The sequence below is a fragment of the Pecten maximus genome, chromosome 1 (genome assembly GCF_902652985.1).
Source record: "Pecten maximus chromosome 1, xPecMax1.1, whole genome shotgun sequence".
Lineage (NCBI taxonomy): Eukaryota > Metazoa > Mollusca > Bivalvia > Pectinida > Pectinidae > Pecten > Pecten maximus.
In genome coordinates, this window is record NC_047015.1 from 20,947,198 (window position 1) to 20,964,909 (window position 17,712).

General features: G+C 36.7%; 1 protein-coding gene across 1 annotated transcript; it reads left to right on the forward strand.

The window, feature by feature from the left end:
* Nucleotides 1–12,890: 12,890 nt before the first annotated feature.
* On the forward strand, nucleotides 12,891–17,154 carry LOC117326277. The gene is made up of 4 exons (XM_033882989.1): nucleotides 12,891–13,314; nucleotides 14,915–15,018; nucleotides 16,244–16,332; nucleotides 16,923–17,154. Exons 1-4 carry the CDS (start codon nucleotides 12,902–12,904, stop codon nucleotides 16,989–16,991), a joined length of 675 nt encoding a protein of 224 aa, XP_033738880.1. The 5' UTR covers nucleotides 12,891–12,901; the 3' UTR covers nucleotides 16,992–17,154.
* Nucleotides 17,155–17,712: the final 558 nt, after the last annotated feature.

Below are 17,712 nucleotides of genomic sequence, written 5' to 3' on the forward strand. Positions count from 1 at the left end.
AATATTGTAAGACATAACATTTTTAAAACATCATTATTTCACGACTGTTATTAACCACAAAGAAACAAGAACAAAAAAGAAAACAAATACTGAATATTTGTACACAGCGAACGTTTTAAGTTATATGATAATTAATAATGAATAATTTCAAAATGTTTTCAACTACGAAGCTAAATATTTGTACACGACAAACATTTAAAGCTTTATAGCATTTAAGAATTCATTATTTCACGTCTATCATCAGTCACGAAAGTGTGAATATTTGTACACAGCGCACATTTAGCCTAAAAAAAAGCTAAAAAAAATATTTTATGACTGTAATCAATCACAAAAAACCCTAAATATGTGTACGCGTCAAACATTTTAAGTTCTATAGTATTTAAGAATTTATGATTTTAAGACTCACCTCAGCTGATTGCCCGGTTTTTATCCACCTCTATGCACCGTACTCAGTGTTATACCATTACCCTGCGTTACCTTATATACGTGGTTATTGATGTTGGACACATACAATCAGTCTCCTGTAATTCATGTTTCCTCATTATATTAAAACCCCAATACTAATGGACCTAAGCAAATATGCACACTAATTGCTATCTAAATAAACATCAAAACTCGCTTTGTTGAGTTCATCAAAAACACATCCGTAGCTGACTAGTTGCCATTCCCACATAAAAATATTTGTACAAGATCATCTGTAGATTTTATGACTCAGAGGTATGAAAATCGAATTATGGATAAGCAGTGGAATACTTGTCGTCCATGCCTCTTATGAAGAGTTGCATTGGTTCAGAATATGCAAATTTATAGTTATTTTTATATAATTATTGACTTCCAAAAAGTGTACACATGGAATAACTCCTTAATACAATGGAAACTAGACTAATTGATTCCCGATAATTTACTGTAGTTGTTCCGGTGTCACTTAACCCGATTCATACGTCACACCTCGGCAGGATTGATGCGGCTGTATACATATAGGCCGGTGGTTTTTCTCTGGGTACTCCGGCTTTTCTCCACCTCCAAAACCTGGCACATCCTTAAATGACCATGGCTGTTAATAGGACGTTAAACACACACAAAAAAGCAACATAGATGCGGCGTTGCAGAATATCGATATGGTGGGTGTCACGATAATGCAGAAGACGTTCACTTTTCCGGGAAATATATCATTCACTTTTTTTCTAAAGTTTTATTTGGGTTTCGGTTGAAATCTCTTGCTTTATCTATTCTGATTAATTTATCCTTAGTTTTCATTTATTCATATTTATTTATTTTTTATAAGATACATTGAATACTTGTTTCGTAGTATGCACGGAAAATATATTTGGTTCAAAATTTTGGTTAAATCCGAGAAAATAAAACATTGAAAAGAACTCTAGTTTGAACAAATAAAACCTTATTATTCCCTTCGGATTTTACTCTACATTTACTCTGTTTGATAATCAATCATTTTATATTGTTTATTTTGGCGTTTCATGTCAGATGCTTCCAATAATTAATAGTGTTTAACTACAATGCGAAAGTAAGCTGAAACTTGTAGAGAATGGTACACGTGATATCCATTAACGGCTACAAAGGCTGTTATAAATATCATTCTGAACTTGTTATGTCTGTACAGTTGCTAAACAACCTATACAGCTCTGTCAACGACAGTAGTTTTTATTACTTGGTTCCAATGCAATTAAGCTTTTCATAATGTCTTATTGTTTGGTGGTATAATGATGTATATAGATTGATTTTTGTAGAAATAATCGCGAAAAATCTCATTTCATCGCGTATTTACCCGAAAATATATCCCGCGGGGAATATAAGTGATTTACAGTAATAAAGTAACAGAACTGTAATATAAGTAAATATATATGTTGGTATGTTTCATACGATATCAATAAGACAAAGTGAATGGACCAGGTGTTCCGTGAGAGGAAGCGTCACTTATAAAACCCACAGTACAAATCGAGGTCACATCCGAACCGAGATAAAAGGCGATAACGGAACATCTAGATATAACAACAGAAATCAAACACGTCTGTCTTCATGTCGGACAATGGAATAGATTATTTACCAACGTGGTTATAATGTAAAATTGCTCAAAGGCTTCATCGACATACATCTCTCGAAACCCTGAGAATCTCTCCGTCCGCAGTCGACATTTGTCACGTGATAATGAGAACAACTATTTGAATATCGAGTCTGTAGTATCCTTGATTTCAGGTTCTACGCTTTGGCAAGATATAAAAATACATAGAAAAGACCAGGTGATGCGGAAGGTCAAGCGCTTTCATCTTCATCGACGATACCCGCAATGTAAATCAGTGTCAAATCCGTGTAATGTTATGCTCTATAAAATGGAAAATAGGGTAGTGTTTTTAGTGTTGAAAAATCTTGTACACTTTTCTTCAGATAGACGATATCTTTCACAGGAATCGTGATCTTGGAAATAAATCTTTATATAGACAGTCAACTAAAAAAACTAATCCGATACCGTATATGTCTTTGTATTGTCTGCTTCATTTTATAATTCAAAGCTCACTCCGTGCATTGCTCGCGGGGTATCTGCTACGTGATATAGCATAAGTTCAGTTATTTTTACTTGATATGTCCACGCACTGTTGGATGTTTAATTTATATTTCGGATAAAGGCAGCAATGTCGACACCTGATAGTACACCAAGGAAACACAAAAAGTTTTCTTAGATTTGACAAGTATCGTATAGTCCGCAGGTTTCATTGGAAACATTTTGTCAGGTAGCTACCCCGCTTCATCAGATAGCCAGCAGAAAGTATCTCTGTTTTAATGGAAATTACGGAAGGATTTATATTTTGATTGATTTTTGACAGTTCATGACATCCATAGTCTGTATTCAAGCTTGTGTTTCTGGCATCCATTATCATCCTACTTGAACAGCTTTTTTTGTCCATAATGTGATCACGGTCAGTTATATGGATGTTGATTAAGATAACAACAATCAGGATCAAGTTAAAAGAGACCCATCTTTATTCTCAATCTGTATGTTTAACCAACACACTATGCTGCGGTTTGTTCCTTTGGATCTTTTTTGCAAGCCGTCAGAGGTATTTATCAAATGTTGGTACATTTATCAATAAAATTGTTTTAAATGGGGACGGGGACTATGCTGACTTGTTCAAACAAGTCCGCCCACATTTGCCAGAACGGCGACATTCGCTTCATTATATTTACATTTTTGGTGTGTATTCTCTATTTGGCATTGTTAACAAAATTGACGTTTTACACTTTTCGGTAAACTTTTGTCAGGCGCGTGGGAATACATTGTTGACAATGAGTGAGATCGGAGCCGCGATTCGGGACTCCCACGCTTTATTCTAATTCTTATTTTGACATTTTGTGAATATATTTCTACAAACTATGATGCAAATCAAAATAATGTGATGATGGAAGATGTACATGTTTAAAAGATCTCATGAAAATGGATTTATGTAAATCACATATATTCCGCTTGGAATTTATTTTCGCGTTAACAAAAGTCTTTCGCGAAATCAAATACTTCGTGATTATTTGTATGAAAATAACACCTTGGGATGGCGACTAACCTATCGGTTGGTGTACAAATATTATGGATCGTCTTGTAGAGCACGAGACTCTATAATAGGTGATCATTCTCGAATTTAAAATCATTTCTAGATCAACGTTCACGAAATTATGTATTTGCAAAATGTAAGTGATTTACAGTAAATGGATACTATTACTGTTTTGTCCTGTTGATGACAACCTTTTCCGCCAAATTGGAATACGCTGTTTTGCAATATATCCCACAATTATGGAATATAAGGAGGTATTTCAAACATGAAAGATGATCTTATTAGATGCGATAAAGAACTCTAGGCATGGCAGGAAGACTGTTTTTAGGAAAAAATGTCCACCCGTTGAGGTTTGGGTAAAAGATGTATATTTCTGAAAAAACCCTAAACTCACCAGTTTAACTATTTATCTGAAGGTTCATGACCAGACTTCCAGTAACTATTACTTGCTATTAAAATAGTTTGTACAAACACCAGAGGTGTTGCGAGATTAGCTATGGTTTTAACTCTGTTTGTTTTGAAAATGGAACACTCTTGTCAAACTACAGCGAGAATAAGTAGAAACTTTAAAAAAAAAATCTATCTCAAAACAGGTAACAGGTATGAAATTATACTTTTCTATGGATAACCATATGACATTTACAAAGGCACTCCTATGTTTGAATTCTAAAAATACATCTTAGATTTTGACTTTCAGTGTTTCAAACTCACCTACCCTATGTAACAATAAACCTCTTCAGAGGGGGTAGGTACATGTGTCAATGATTTTTTGGTATTTATAATCAATACTTAGGTAAAATATTGCTTGCAATACCTTTCAGACAAATGGATAAACAACTTGTTTTATTGTTATAATGATGCTAGGGTTTTTTTTTTAAAAGAAATAATTTTTTAAGAAATAGACTATCTAGGTATGATTTCTCGGTGTCATGTTAAAGATTACTATCTTAACTTTTGATTAAGGCTATTGCCATTGAAAAATCTTTTCTGGTAAAATTTTGACGACACTTTGAATGAAACTGACCAATTTTTGCAGGACGGAGGAGTTCCAGACCTTTCTCTATATTAGTCTGTAATCGGTCTTGGACTTATAAACGTGCTAAGCACCTACGTCGTAGTCGCTTCGTAAGAAACCCTTGGCTTACAGGTTAAATACATCTGAACGTAGATTGTATGTCAGAAGTGTGAACCATAAAAAGGTCATTCTTCCTATGATCAGATGTCCTAAAAGGAGCATTTTTTATTGACTGATATGCCCCCCTTTACCGGTCAAACAAATGCCCCTACCCTGTGCTAAAGACACTTCAAGTGTGATAGCTGGGCTATTTTTCAGGTTTGGTTATTTTTGTGTCATAGAATTACTCCATGCTACATATTACCACAAAGTAACTCCCATAGAAGAAATTGTTAGCATCTACATACAAGTATTCGTGATTTTAAGACACTACATGTCCAACAAACATTTTGGCATATTGCATGACTATTTCTGTGCAAATGTTTAGATATTTATTTGTGTTTGAAATTCAATAATAAGAGTATCTTTTATAAAGAATGGTGTTCTTAAGGTGTTTTAATTATAAATGGCCTTTTTGATTTGGTGTAATTTGGTGATAAATACAGCTTTTGTACTTATCAAGGAATTATTACAGTAGTAAGGAATATCCAACGCCATGAAACCCCATATACATCAATAAGTTACCTATATATCCAATGCATATGGAAATATTTTAAGCCATGAGAACGGAACAAAGGAATTTTACAATATTTCATGTAAAAATAATGTTATATATTCAGGGAGAAGCGGATAGAATGAAATATTTGAAATGGACGATGAAACTTTGAAACGAATATGTATAGCACACTTTTCACAGAATTGCAGTTGCTAACTTTATAAAATAAGCCATGATATCTTAACAAGTAACTCATATCTTTTTAGAATTTTACTTAATGGTAGTCCATGCTGTTTTTGATGGAAATGGAAACAATAATTCATACAATATGGCATCATTGAAAAATTAAAGACTTTATACAAAATTTCGGAGCTCAATAACCTACTTCTTTCATTAAAGAAACCTCCATTTTTAACGTCAGGATGCCTTTGGTCAGGATGCCTTTGGCACCTGCCGTTATAGGCGTGGTGGGTAAAGTTTGTAAGTGACACGTTTGTTCCGGCTAACAACTTCTCTTTTCTGTAATGATATACATCCGCAGCCTCATATAATTCCTATTTTATTAGCAATTATTGACACGATTTAACTGATTGTTCCCGTGTTTACTGCAATTATGTACAATGAAATATGAATGTTATGTGTTCTAGACTATTTTAGATTATAAATGCGAATTTGTTGGCGTAGGATTACGTAGTTCTGTCTCAACCCTGCCTTGAAAACGAAAGTAAAAATATAATAAGTTTGATCGTCGTGGAAATTTACATGCATTCACAGAGAAACTATCCACATGTCTTAGACTCATATGTTCATCTTGAGTTCATATCCAGGAACATTTCATATAAGCCTAAAACCAACCGTGTTTACGTCGTCAAATGACTTCTGTGATGTATATATATTGGACTGTGGTGGCCGAGTGGTTGAGGTGTCCCGAAACTTTATCACTGGCCCTCCACTTCTGAGTCGCGAGTTTGAATCCAATGTCGGACAGTTGCCTGGTTTTTCCTCCTAGTAATCCAGCTTTTCTCCACCTCTAAAACTTGGCATGTCCCTAAATGACCCTGGCTGTTAATAGGACATTGAACAAAATATACAAAACCAAAAATCTGTATATAGATAGTCCACCTGATTATAGCTTCTGTATATAGATAGTCCACCTGATTATAGCTTCTGTATATAGATAGTCCACCTGATTATAGCTTCTGTATATAGATAGTCCACCTGATTATATCTTCTGTATATAGATAGTCCACCTGATTATAGCTTCTGTATATAGATAGTCCACCTGATTATAGCTTCTGTATATAGATAGTCCACCTGATTATAGCTTCTGCTGCTGGCTGAAGTGTGGTAAACATGCTCTAAGGTTTCAGTCTTTTAAACCAGTATAAAAGTTTATTATCTGGGGACCTAAGGTTTGCATATGTTGGATTTGTTCCTGGGCAGCTTGAACTTTTCAGCTGTTGGTAAACTGATTGGACACTTGTGGAGTAGAGGAACTGTTTGTACATTTACTATCCTTAAAATTGGACACCTGGATGTCAGACTTGTGTGCTTCCATCTGTAGCTTGGTTGGATAAACTAAAATGTATAAAATACACATATCTGAGGAAGGGTTATAATATTATAATTAAGTTGAAACATTCATTTCTCATAATAATGATTACTGAATATGTAATTTTCACCTTCATAATTTAAGCTGCTGCAAAGTGAATTGAGCCAACACTGGACACTTACCAAAACAGCAGAAAAAAAAGACTTGCAATTTGTCACACATACATTTTAACTTATTACTAGTAAACTTGATTTTGATGGCATAAAACTTCACATATTATCCAGATATCAACCATAATCAAGCATAATTCAAGTGTGGAAATTTTGCTTTGAAAATTGCTGTGTTTATTGTCCCAACAACAGCAAGAGTAAACTTGTAGTAGTTGGTGAATACCTCATCTAATAACATACTGGATGCCTGTACATGTCAATTACATACTATCTGGGATCCAGAGCCTTTGATTAGGGGTTAATTGTTTTGCCTAACCATAAGTTACTAGTATTGCCTGATCTGTGAACTCAAATTCTGTCCTTACTAAAAATTGGAGTGATTTTGTTTGTTGGGTTTATACCCCCATGAACAGTCAGGGTCATTTTGAGCCGGGGTTGCCTTATAGTAGTTGGTGACTACCTCACGGAACAACATAGGAGGCCCATCATATGCCATTCAGAGGTAAAGTGACTAATAAGGGACATAACCATAACACTAATAACAGCAAAGACCAGCCCGTCTCTCATCTTGACTTTCCAAGAAACACAAACTGCCATGGGTAGGAAATGTCAAACTATGCACCTCTGACTTATAAACAACTGAGTGGTCACTGATCTATAAGCCATGCCCAACTATAAAGGCCCCCTCCCTAGCTAGTCTCATAACAAAAACAATAAATTGATCGGTCAAAAAACACTGGTTCTTCTCCTTTGCAATAGAGAATAAGAACAATACTTGTTTTCAAGGATTGCATTATTATAATTTGAAAATAAAAATAAATTGTACAAAGTAAACTACATCTGCAATGGTTCGAATTATTATTTTTTTGTAAACTGGGTAGCTAGAGATAAGTTTTTGATTTCCACAAAATCTTCAACTGCAGTATTTATTTTCCATGCCAGTGACTGTAGTATGTATTTTAAGTGCATGGCTTCAATTCCGGAGGAAAGTCTTCTCGTCCTACCTTTTTTTACCGTGACAAATAAAAATTTGTAATCTAAAGCTTGATTTAATCAATGAATGGTCATTCAGTTCCAGTAAAATAACCACAGGATTTTTTTTTGTAATTAAGTTATAATAATTTAAAGAATCAAACAAAATTATATATATATATGATGCATATATAGCTATTGCAATTATCTGTTTATACAATGTTTTAGGTTCTAAAACCTATTTCATTAAGATAAGATAAGATAAGTTTATTTCTGGTTCAGGGCTTTTAAAGTCCTCTATACCAGACTCAAAATAATACATGAGATTGATATAGTACTTCTGTCCGGTCTACTGTACATTGTTTATGATTTAATTGATGCTTTGTATTTAAATTAAAGTTCTTGGTTTTTCCAGCGATCGTCTAGCTTGTTTTTGAAGGAGTTTACATTTAATGCTGATATAACCTGTTCTGGCAATTCATTCCAGATTGACACTGTTCTGTTTGAAAAGTAGTTTTTTCTTAGCGTATTTGTGGATAGTCTAGGGAATATTTTTTTGGTATGTCCTCTGGTACTGTTGCGTTCAGCAGCATCCTTCCATAAAATGATACCATTAAAACATTCTTTATCATATATTTCGCTTATTATTTTGTACAGTTCTATCATGTCTCCTCTAATTCTTCTGAATGCCAAAGTTGGTAGTTTGAGTTTTTCCAGCCTCTCGCTGTAGGTCAATTCCTTCATTCCCGGGAGACACTTGGTTGCTCTTCTTTGAACCCCTTCTATCTTGTCAATGTGTTTTTGTAAGTGAGGTGCCCACACAGGACTAGCGTAGTCCAGTTGGGATCTTACCAGACATTTATATAATGGGATAAAAGACCTGGTGTCCATAAACTGGAAAGTCCTTCTGATGAGTGCAAACATAGAGTTCGCTTTCTTAACTTTTTCAGATATATGTTCGTCAAACGAAAGCTCGGAGTCGATGATTACTCCTATGTCCTTCTCTTGTTTGGTTTTCTGCAGGTATTTCCCGTTGAGATGGTAGTCCGGTTCGGGTCCATCATGTCCTCTTCCTTTTCCCTAGCCTATTCTCATCTGTTTGCATTTGTCTGGGTGCATCTTAAGTAGCCATGTATCACTCCACTTACACATTGTGTCCAGATCCTTTTGAAGCTCTACACCGACGTGCTCGCTTTTTATTATTTTGAATACTTTGGTGTCGTCTGCAAAAAGGTACATATCCGATTGAACTGTTTCAGGGAGGTCATTTACAAAGATGACAAACATTAGTGGTCCTAGCACTGAGCCTTGAGGAATTCCTGATGTGACTTCAGTCCAGTCAGAGTCTGCACCATTCACAGTTACTTTTTGTTGTCTACCTTTTAAGAATGTTGCTATCCAAGAGATTATTTGGTTGGAGAAGTTGTATGAATTTAGTTTATTGAGGAGTCTATTGTGTGGAATTGTATCGAATGCCTTCTGGTAATCCATGTAAATACAATCTACAACCTGTCCTTTATCCAGGGCTTCTGTCCATATATCCAAAACCTCCAAAAGCTAAAGACTTGTTGATCTTCCAGATATAAACCCATATTGTTTATCCGAAAAATATTTGTTAGATCTCATGAATTTGGTTAAATGTTCCCTTATTAATGTTTCCAGAATTTTGCATACCACTGATGTTAAACTGACTGGTCTGTAGTTGCCTGCTTCACTTCTATCACCTTTCTTATGGATAGCACTCACACGGGCTTTTTTCCAATCGTCTGGTAGAGTTCATTATAAATACATTAATCACTTTGTAAACTTAACAGAGCAGACTTCGCTGTTAGGGCTACCGCAACCCTTAGAAAACTCTGGCTTAACTACAGTGTACAATATCTTTTTTTTTTGGAACAGACATATTCTAGTATCTTTCAAATCATGTAAGCCATAAAACTCACTATCAGTTAAATAGCTATTATTATACACATGTATATTTTTATGTTTTATTTTTATTTATCTTTATTTATTTTGTATTTGTGTATGTCATTTACTGTTGGAAATGTACATGTACATATTTTTTACATACTGTACAGTGTACATATACATGCATTTATACATTACATGTAAACAAACTTTTGTAGATCTGTCATAGTACATGTACATTCCAATGTGATTAAAATGTATTATCATCAGGTGATATCCAAGGACAAAATGTTAAAAGCAAATAACATAAGGTTACTGTACCTTTGCAATGCCAATGATACTGACATCTCCTGCACTATGTTTCACGGCTCTGTCGACGTCCATACCTTTGAAATTGCCAGCATTACTCGCCCTTTACGAGAAATCGTAAAGTCATCAATTTGAGTGAAACGTATTGTTGGCTTAGATGAAAGATCATCCTTTGTATAAACGACAGCTTACTAGGGCACTGTAGCCTAATAATGCCTTGTTTTGTTTGACAACTGGAGTTAGAGCTGACTCCGGTGCATTGAAAGTTAGAATATCATTAATAATATCAGCCTTCTTCTTTGTGAGTCGTAGTCGTGAGTTTTTACATGAAAAAGCGACTAAGCAAAGGACTGAATGGCGTAGGACGTAATCCGACGTATTCCCCACAACGTTTTATCTCGCGAACGTAATATTGAACAAGAGGTTTAGGACCTAAGAGAATTAGACAGATTGACCACCAACCTTGCACTTTTCCAGTGTTTTATATAATACTACACGTACTAGCTTTAACAAAAGTCAAATCTGAAATACAAGTCTAGATATAATAAATGCCCTCTCGGCATTAACGCTAACGATCGAGTTATTTGTTACCTAGACCTCTCTAGCGTATATCTACTAACGTCAGACTCATTACGTCATAACATGGCCACTTTGTGAACAAAATAACACCAGGGGCCATTCGGCACTCATTCCATTAATTGATTGAATCCCATATTTTTAAGGTGATAAACATTTCTGATGATCCAAACATATCCGAATAGCCTACATTGTGTAAGTAATTGTGTACATCTGATGTAGCGTAAGAGGCGAGATTGCGTCCTTGACACGCTATAAATACGTAACATTCAACCGTGGCTGCAATCCGTGCACGTCTTACTGAACAACCTTGCGACCTGGAGTGATTCGTGGTGATGGACGACTAAAATCTGTCAGACCTAAGACCAGCGTCACCGAGTCTCCGTCAATCGGGCGTGAGGACATCAGTCAGGACAAACTCTCGTTGTCGATACATCTCCCAAGTGACGTTAACGTTGTTACCAATGGCGGAAATACATTCATTATCGTGTTTATAGTTTTAGAAAGAGTTCCTAGTCCAGAATATTTGGACCTTGTGTCCTGATTCAGATCAGTACACTACTGAGCCAGTGTTATAGTTATACACTCGTTCCGAAATGACAAACAGTAGAGAAAATACTTGGTGGATATCCCAAACGAAAACCCAGAGACCTACCGAGAAAAGAGATAGATTACACCATACAATGCAATCATGCACCAAAGATAATAGAATCACTTAGATCGTCAAACATCAAAATTCGAAACAATATTTGCAATATCCGACAAAATAATAGTAAATGACACTGAAAAAAACAAATACCAAGCAAACCAAGCAAAGTGTTCAGTCTTTTATCAAAATTAGGAAAACAGAAGACGCGTAAACGTCACCCTTACAGGTCGCCCGAAGGTTTCTATTTTCTGATATGGGCCGACTAACATCAGAACTCCTGTCGTGGTGAAAACGAGGGGAAGGGTCGACCCACCCTCTGGTCGGTATTTCACTGTACCGTATGATGTATGTTTTCAATACCGTCGTGTGAATAGAAAACACATATCAACACACCGACCATCATTTTTGACACACCTGACCATACAGGGATACATGTCAACATACATAAACAGATCAATCCACTCATCATCCCAAACCAAAACATTTCGCGCCCATATTTGTAATGTGAATCACGTGATCAAAGTCTCACAGGGAAACTAATATTCAGCATGAAGATTACCCTGTGTCACGCGAGATCTCGCCAAGTAACATGAACGCGGTCAATACAAATGAGAGGAGTTCTGATGGTAGTCGTGCCATATCAGATTTGTACAGGGCCGATAAAAACATCAAACACCTTCGGATTACCTTACAGGATGACGCACAATGTACCCAACGTAAAGCTCAAACATTCTACGCGGAACCACTAAAATTGTCCAACATCAGTGGACTGGCCTTTTCCTTGCATCAAGCATAACTCGTCATCTGTATCATTGCGATTTCATATCGCGAAGTTAGAAGGTTCAACATCATTAGGATTTTACATAACGAGCTTAGTAGCTTCAACAGCATTGTGATTTTATATCGCGAGATCAGTAGGTTCAACATACATGTACGTGGGCTACCTCCAAACTATTGCTGAACCCAAACAAATCAATTTGTCTTTAAAACGTCCACCAAATTAACAGAAACTACTACTGACCCCAAACAAAGTTATTTGTCTTTAAAACGTCCACCAAATTTACACAAACTACTACTGATCCCAAACAAAGTTATTTGTCTATAAAACGTTAACCTAACTTTACGTTAACTAACATTTCCCTTTGCACGACATACATCTTCAACATTCCCCACTTAAAGTTCATTGTCATCAAGATTATGAAATGTAGACATCAATTTTAACTATCAATAAAAGCACAATCTTGTTCACATGCATCATAAGGATGTTTTTTTAATATACATGTGTGATATTTTGTATTGGAATGGTTCCTTAAAAATACCATATCAAATACCTATTTTACATAAGAAGCTGTTTGTTTGTTTGTTTGTTTGTTGTGTTGACTGTGTTAAGGTTGTGCTGTGTCCGCAATGTTGCGTTGCTGGCGTGATGACTGCGCACCTGACGGAGAGTGATATTGATGGATGCCTCATCAATGACGTCTCAATACATATATAAGATACTCCGAATGGGTGACCCCTCTACTACTCATTGCACCATGTGGGTCGTTTTATTTCTGACGATATTCGGACGTTTGTCTGACGCGGTCGTAATACCGATACCTCAGATTGGTCCGTCACTTCAAAGAGTATTGCCTTTACATCAGACCTCTGTATTAAACACTCCAATTGGACTGGGCCATCGGGGACCGATCCTTGGTGGTCGAATAGGTGGAGTTGGTCCAATAGGAGGAATAAGTCCACTGGGAGCAAGTGGTCTACTAGGAGGAAGTGGTCTACTAGGAGGAAGTGGTCTACTAGGAGGCAGTAGTATTTCAGGTATATTCGATCGTATTCTTGGAAACCGCCAAGCGGCCCTCAGTGATCACCTCTTGGAGGAGCGAATTGACGGAATACACGCGGATAGAGAAGGACTAGAACATGGTCACGTTGGTGATAACTGCCAGCACAGGTACGTACATCATCAACACAGGTACTACATTATCAACACAGGTACTACATTATCAACACAGGTACGTACATTATCAGCATAGGTACGTACATTATCAGCATAGGTACGTACATTATCAGCATAGGTACGTACATTATCAGCATAGGTACGTACATTATCAGCATAGGTACGTACATTATCAGCATAGGTACGTACATCATCAACACAGGTACTACATTATCAACACAGGTACGTACATTATCAGCATAGGTACGTACATTATCAGCATAGGTACGTACATTAACAGCACAGGTACGTACATTAACAGCACAGGTACGTACATTATCAACACAGGTACGTGTTTAATCAACATAGGTACGTACATTATCAGCATAGGTACGTACATTATCAACACAGGTACGTACATTATCAACACAGGTACGTGTTTAATCAACATAGGTACGTACATTATCAGCATAGGTACGTACATTATCAACACAGGTACGTGTTTAATCAACATAGGTACGTACATTATCAGCATAGGTACGTACATTAACAGCATAGGTACAAAAAATGTACGTACATTATCAACACAGGTACGTGTTTAATCAACATAGGTACGTAAATTATCAGCATAGGTGCGTACATCATCAGCATAGGTACGGACATTATCTGCACAGGAACGAATTTAATCAGCACACAATGTATGCAAGTTCTGATCTAACATCCTCCCTGACGTTTACTCTTACTTAAGCTGACGAAATATTTCAAAAATGTTTGGTCTTGATCTATACTGGAACATATGTTTAGTCACGGCTGAGGTTGAAATTTTCAGCAGTTTTGAATAATTCATTTTGGGGTTTAAAGGGAGAATATTTCAGCAAAATGATGTTGCTTACACACGGAAACAATCTCCCTCTCTTTGCCGACTTGGCATTGTTTCCGCATAAGAATCGGTGTATAGGAGAGATTATTAGAATATGTAACACAAGCTTGACCAACCCCTTCTATTTCACTCCTAAGTGTTCTATTGTATTTTATTGCGAAATATGTTCATTTATATTCGAAAATTTAACATTATTTTATGGACAGGATCAAAACTGCAACGGAACTATACTTTCAATTTATGATACGTACAATACACAATACGCCAGACCTTGGAGCTTGGAATTTGTACGAAGTTCCAGTAATATAACTCAGATCTATAATACCATTGGTTATCCGTATGTCGTTCTGTGGATACAGAAAAAAATGGATTTTCAGTCGTTCTCCAGACATGCCAAAAAAGACGCTATATATATCCCCCGGGAGAGTCATATGCCGGACTAGTATTGTTGATGGCTCAGCCCTTTTGTATCAAGCTATTGTTTATATTAATGTAGGGAGAGGACCGCACCCGTGATAATTAGCAAGGGAGGGACAGATCCCGGGCTATCTGTCATTTTATAAACTGTGTATGTTGTAGTTGAATTTGAAAAGACATTGGGATCAGTTTTAGTGATATGTATGTGTTTAACAGGCTTCAAAAAAAAGACACATACACACACACACACACACACACACACATACAAAATAAATTGTAAATGACACTTTCAATCTCGACACATGATTTTTGTTGTAGGAATTATGGATGTGACGTTCCCGGCTATCACTGTGTACAGACTTCTGAGCGCAGTTACATCCCGTGTAGTGACGGACTGGCAGCCCATTGTCACTGCAAGCGAGGTAAGGCCTGACAATGTATATCAAAATTTTCTTCCGGAGCCATACAACCTAAAAACACAAATGGTATTAGGAATACAAATGTCTATACATTTGAAATATATAAAGACCTATTAACTTTTCTCACAACGGATTATGCTCATTATGTTTTACTTTCCAAAACCGGAAACGGTTTGGTGAAATGCTTTAAACTTGTCTGAGAACGGACCCCCAGAGGATGTGACCCAAACGACGAGACTCTCACACCTCATGATTATTTGTAACGAGCACTGTTACGTGTCCCCCAAACGACCTCCGCAGTCGTAAATGTAGTGTCATCTTATATACTAGCCGGAGTTTCCTCTGACCCTTACACCCGAGATGGTGTCAGGGCCAGGGGAAACTCGGGCTACCCATATACCAAATTCTGTCAAAATCGTACAATTTTCGACCAATCACAGGCCTTGGTTCGCCTGGCCAGTCAGATGACCGATCGGAAAACGAAAATACTCTGCGCACTGTCGTTTTGTTGATAAATCCGCCATATGGTTTTCGAGAAACATCATGTCTTTTTTTATATATATTTTAATTGCGCCTATGGCATAATTAATGTACAAGTGTGGGGCCGCGTTGGCCGAGTCAGGATCTCTCACCAAAACAACAAGTTATATTCGAGAAAAACTGAATTTATAAAACATGTCCAGATTGACTGGATTTGTATAAATCCCCCCCCCCCCCCCCCCCCCCCCCCAAAAAAAAACCTATGAATTATTTTTATTGTATACTCTGTGACTTTGATTCTTTTGTTTCACGGTAGGGAGAGCATGGAGGTCCGCCCAGTCATCTTGGTTGAAAGAAATATATAAAATATATAAAATAGTGTTCCACCTTTCATGAGATTGGTGAGGATATATCAATACAGTACACAATAGTTTGTTATAGAAATACTTGGATGGTTTTTCAATATGTTTCAGTTGCGTCAAATTATTATGTAACACATTTTCAATATTTTTTCCATAATAAAATAGCAGATAGCATTCCCTTCCAGCCTCTCAGTATTGCATGAATAAGACTATTATAATTCATGAAATTAATATGTACTCTGTATTTCTGTATAAAACTGTCCAAAGAGTGATAAAATTTACATGTGGCATACTTCTGAATTAATCATGGAGATAATTCAGACACGTAAGTACATTTTGTATCTGTTTTAAACAACTGACAGTGATCACGTTTGTTATAATTTCAGGTTGTTTACATAAGGGATTTTTTATGCAGCACGGATACAGGAGGATATTTCGAACCGACTGTCAGAAATGCAGGTGTATCTATGGAGAGGTGAGTGACTTAACTCGTACTATCACCCCCCCCCCCCCCCCCCCCCCCCCCCCCCCACACACACACCCTATCACAACCACCCACATACACACCCTATCACCCCCCACCCACCCCACCCACCCACACACACACTATCATCACTCCCACACACCCTATCACGCCCACCCACACCCACACACAATCACCCCCACCCCCACACAATCACCCCCCCCCCCCCCCCCCCCCCCAAGAAAGTTAAGAACCTTAAATATCAAAGCATATTATCCTTTTGTCGTGTAACAATGCTTTAAAGATGAGAAAATGGACTAAAAACGGTCGAGGCTAGGGGACAATGCATGTAGGCTATCTATCTTAGAGCTGTTTTTGCAATGGGCAATCTGATTGGTCGACAGCTCTGTAAACAATTCTAACAATATCTGTCGACCAATCAGATTGTCCGTTATAAAACCGCTCTAAGACAGATGATGATACGTCCCCTGCCGTGCTAGCTACACAGGAAATTAGGGGTTTTCACTGTAATATTTCCGTATAGACAGACACATCCTTATCACACAAACATAACATCTAGAGTATTGTTATATATTTCCCAGGTGACGTGCCGATATATGCGCAGAAGGCGATGTCGTAGAAACGGACGCAGACGCTATGGTGGTCTTTAGACGTTCTAGATGGCGGCCATACACACGTTTAAATTCTTCAGTTCTCCCTGATAACTAATATAGGTATCGAACGCACCCGTTCACCAGCGACGGACTGACTGTTGCTGATTTTGTCTGTTCTAAAATGTGTACAAATAATAAAACAATGTTTTCTTCTGGTAAATGAGTTGTCTGTGTTGACTTAAATAGACAAGCCATAGTCTATAGTTAATATGATAAATTACAATCGAATTACCCAAATCGGATCAGATCCAAAAACAAAACAAAACAAACAAAAAATTGTCTTTATCTTTAAAACTTAAAATAAGTAGCCTTATAATGTATAACCAAATATGTCCGTAGACAATCAGTTTCCGGGTGGAGTTCAATATCACTAGACTCAATAATTCAAAGTCTAATATCTTATTGTAGGATGTTTTCATTGTTTAAAAGGCGTACGAGTCCTATACAAAATGTATATAGTTTGTGTTTTTGACCGAAAGAAAACCAATCTAGGCTATATTTCATTTAATGATACTCTAGTATATCAGAACAGTCTGGTACAGGATTCTGTTTCCTCTACACACGACTCAGTACAATTGTTATAATAATAGTTTTGTATTGTAACGACACTACAGTTCATAAACTGCCATTGGAATTGTAAAATAAATCAACGTTTTTCCATTAATAATCCAGTTCATTTTTGAATTAATTTGAATTATTAGAATAATTGCATCTTCTG

Coding starts and splice junctions, on each gene's coding strand:
- LOC117326277 (XM_033882989.1), top strand. CDS start 12,902: ATGTGGGTCGTTTTATTTCTGACGATATTCGGACGTTTGTCTGACGCG. Junction 15,019..16,243: donor CCATTGTCACTGCAAGCGAG/GTAAGGCCTGAC, acceptor TTATAATTTCAG/GTTGTTTACATAAGGGATTT. Junction 16,333..16,922: donor GCAGGTGTATCTATGGAGAG/GTGAGTGACTTA, acceptor TATATTTCCCAG/GTGACGTGCCGATATATGCG.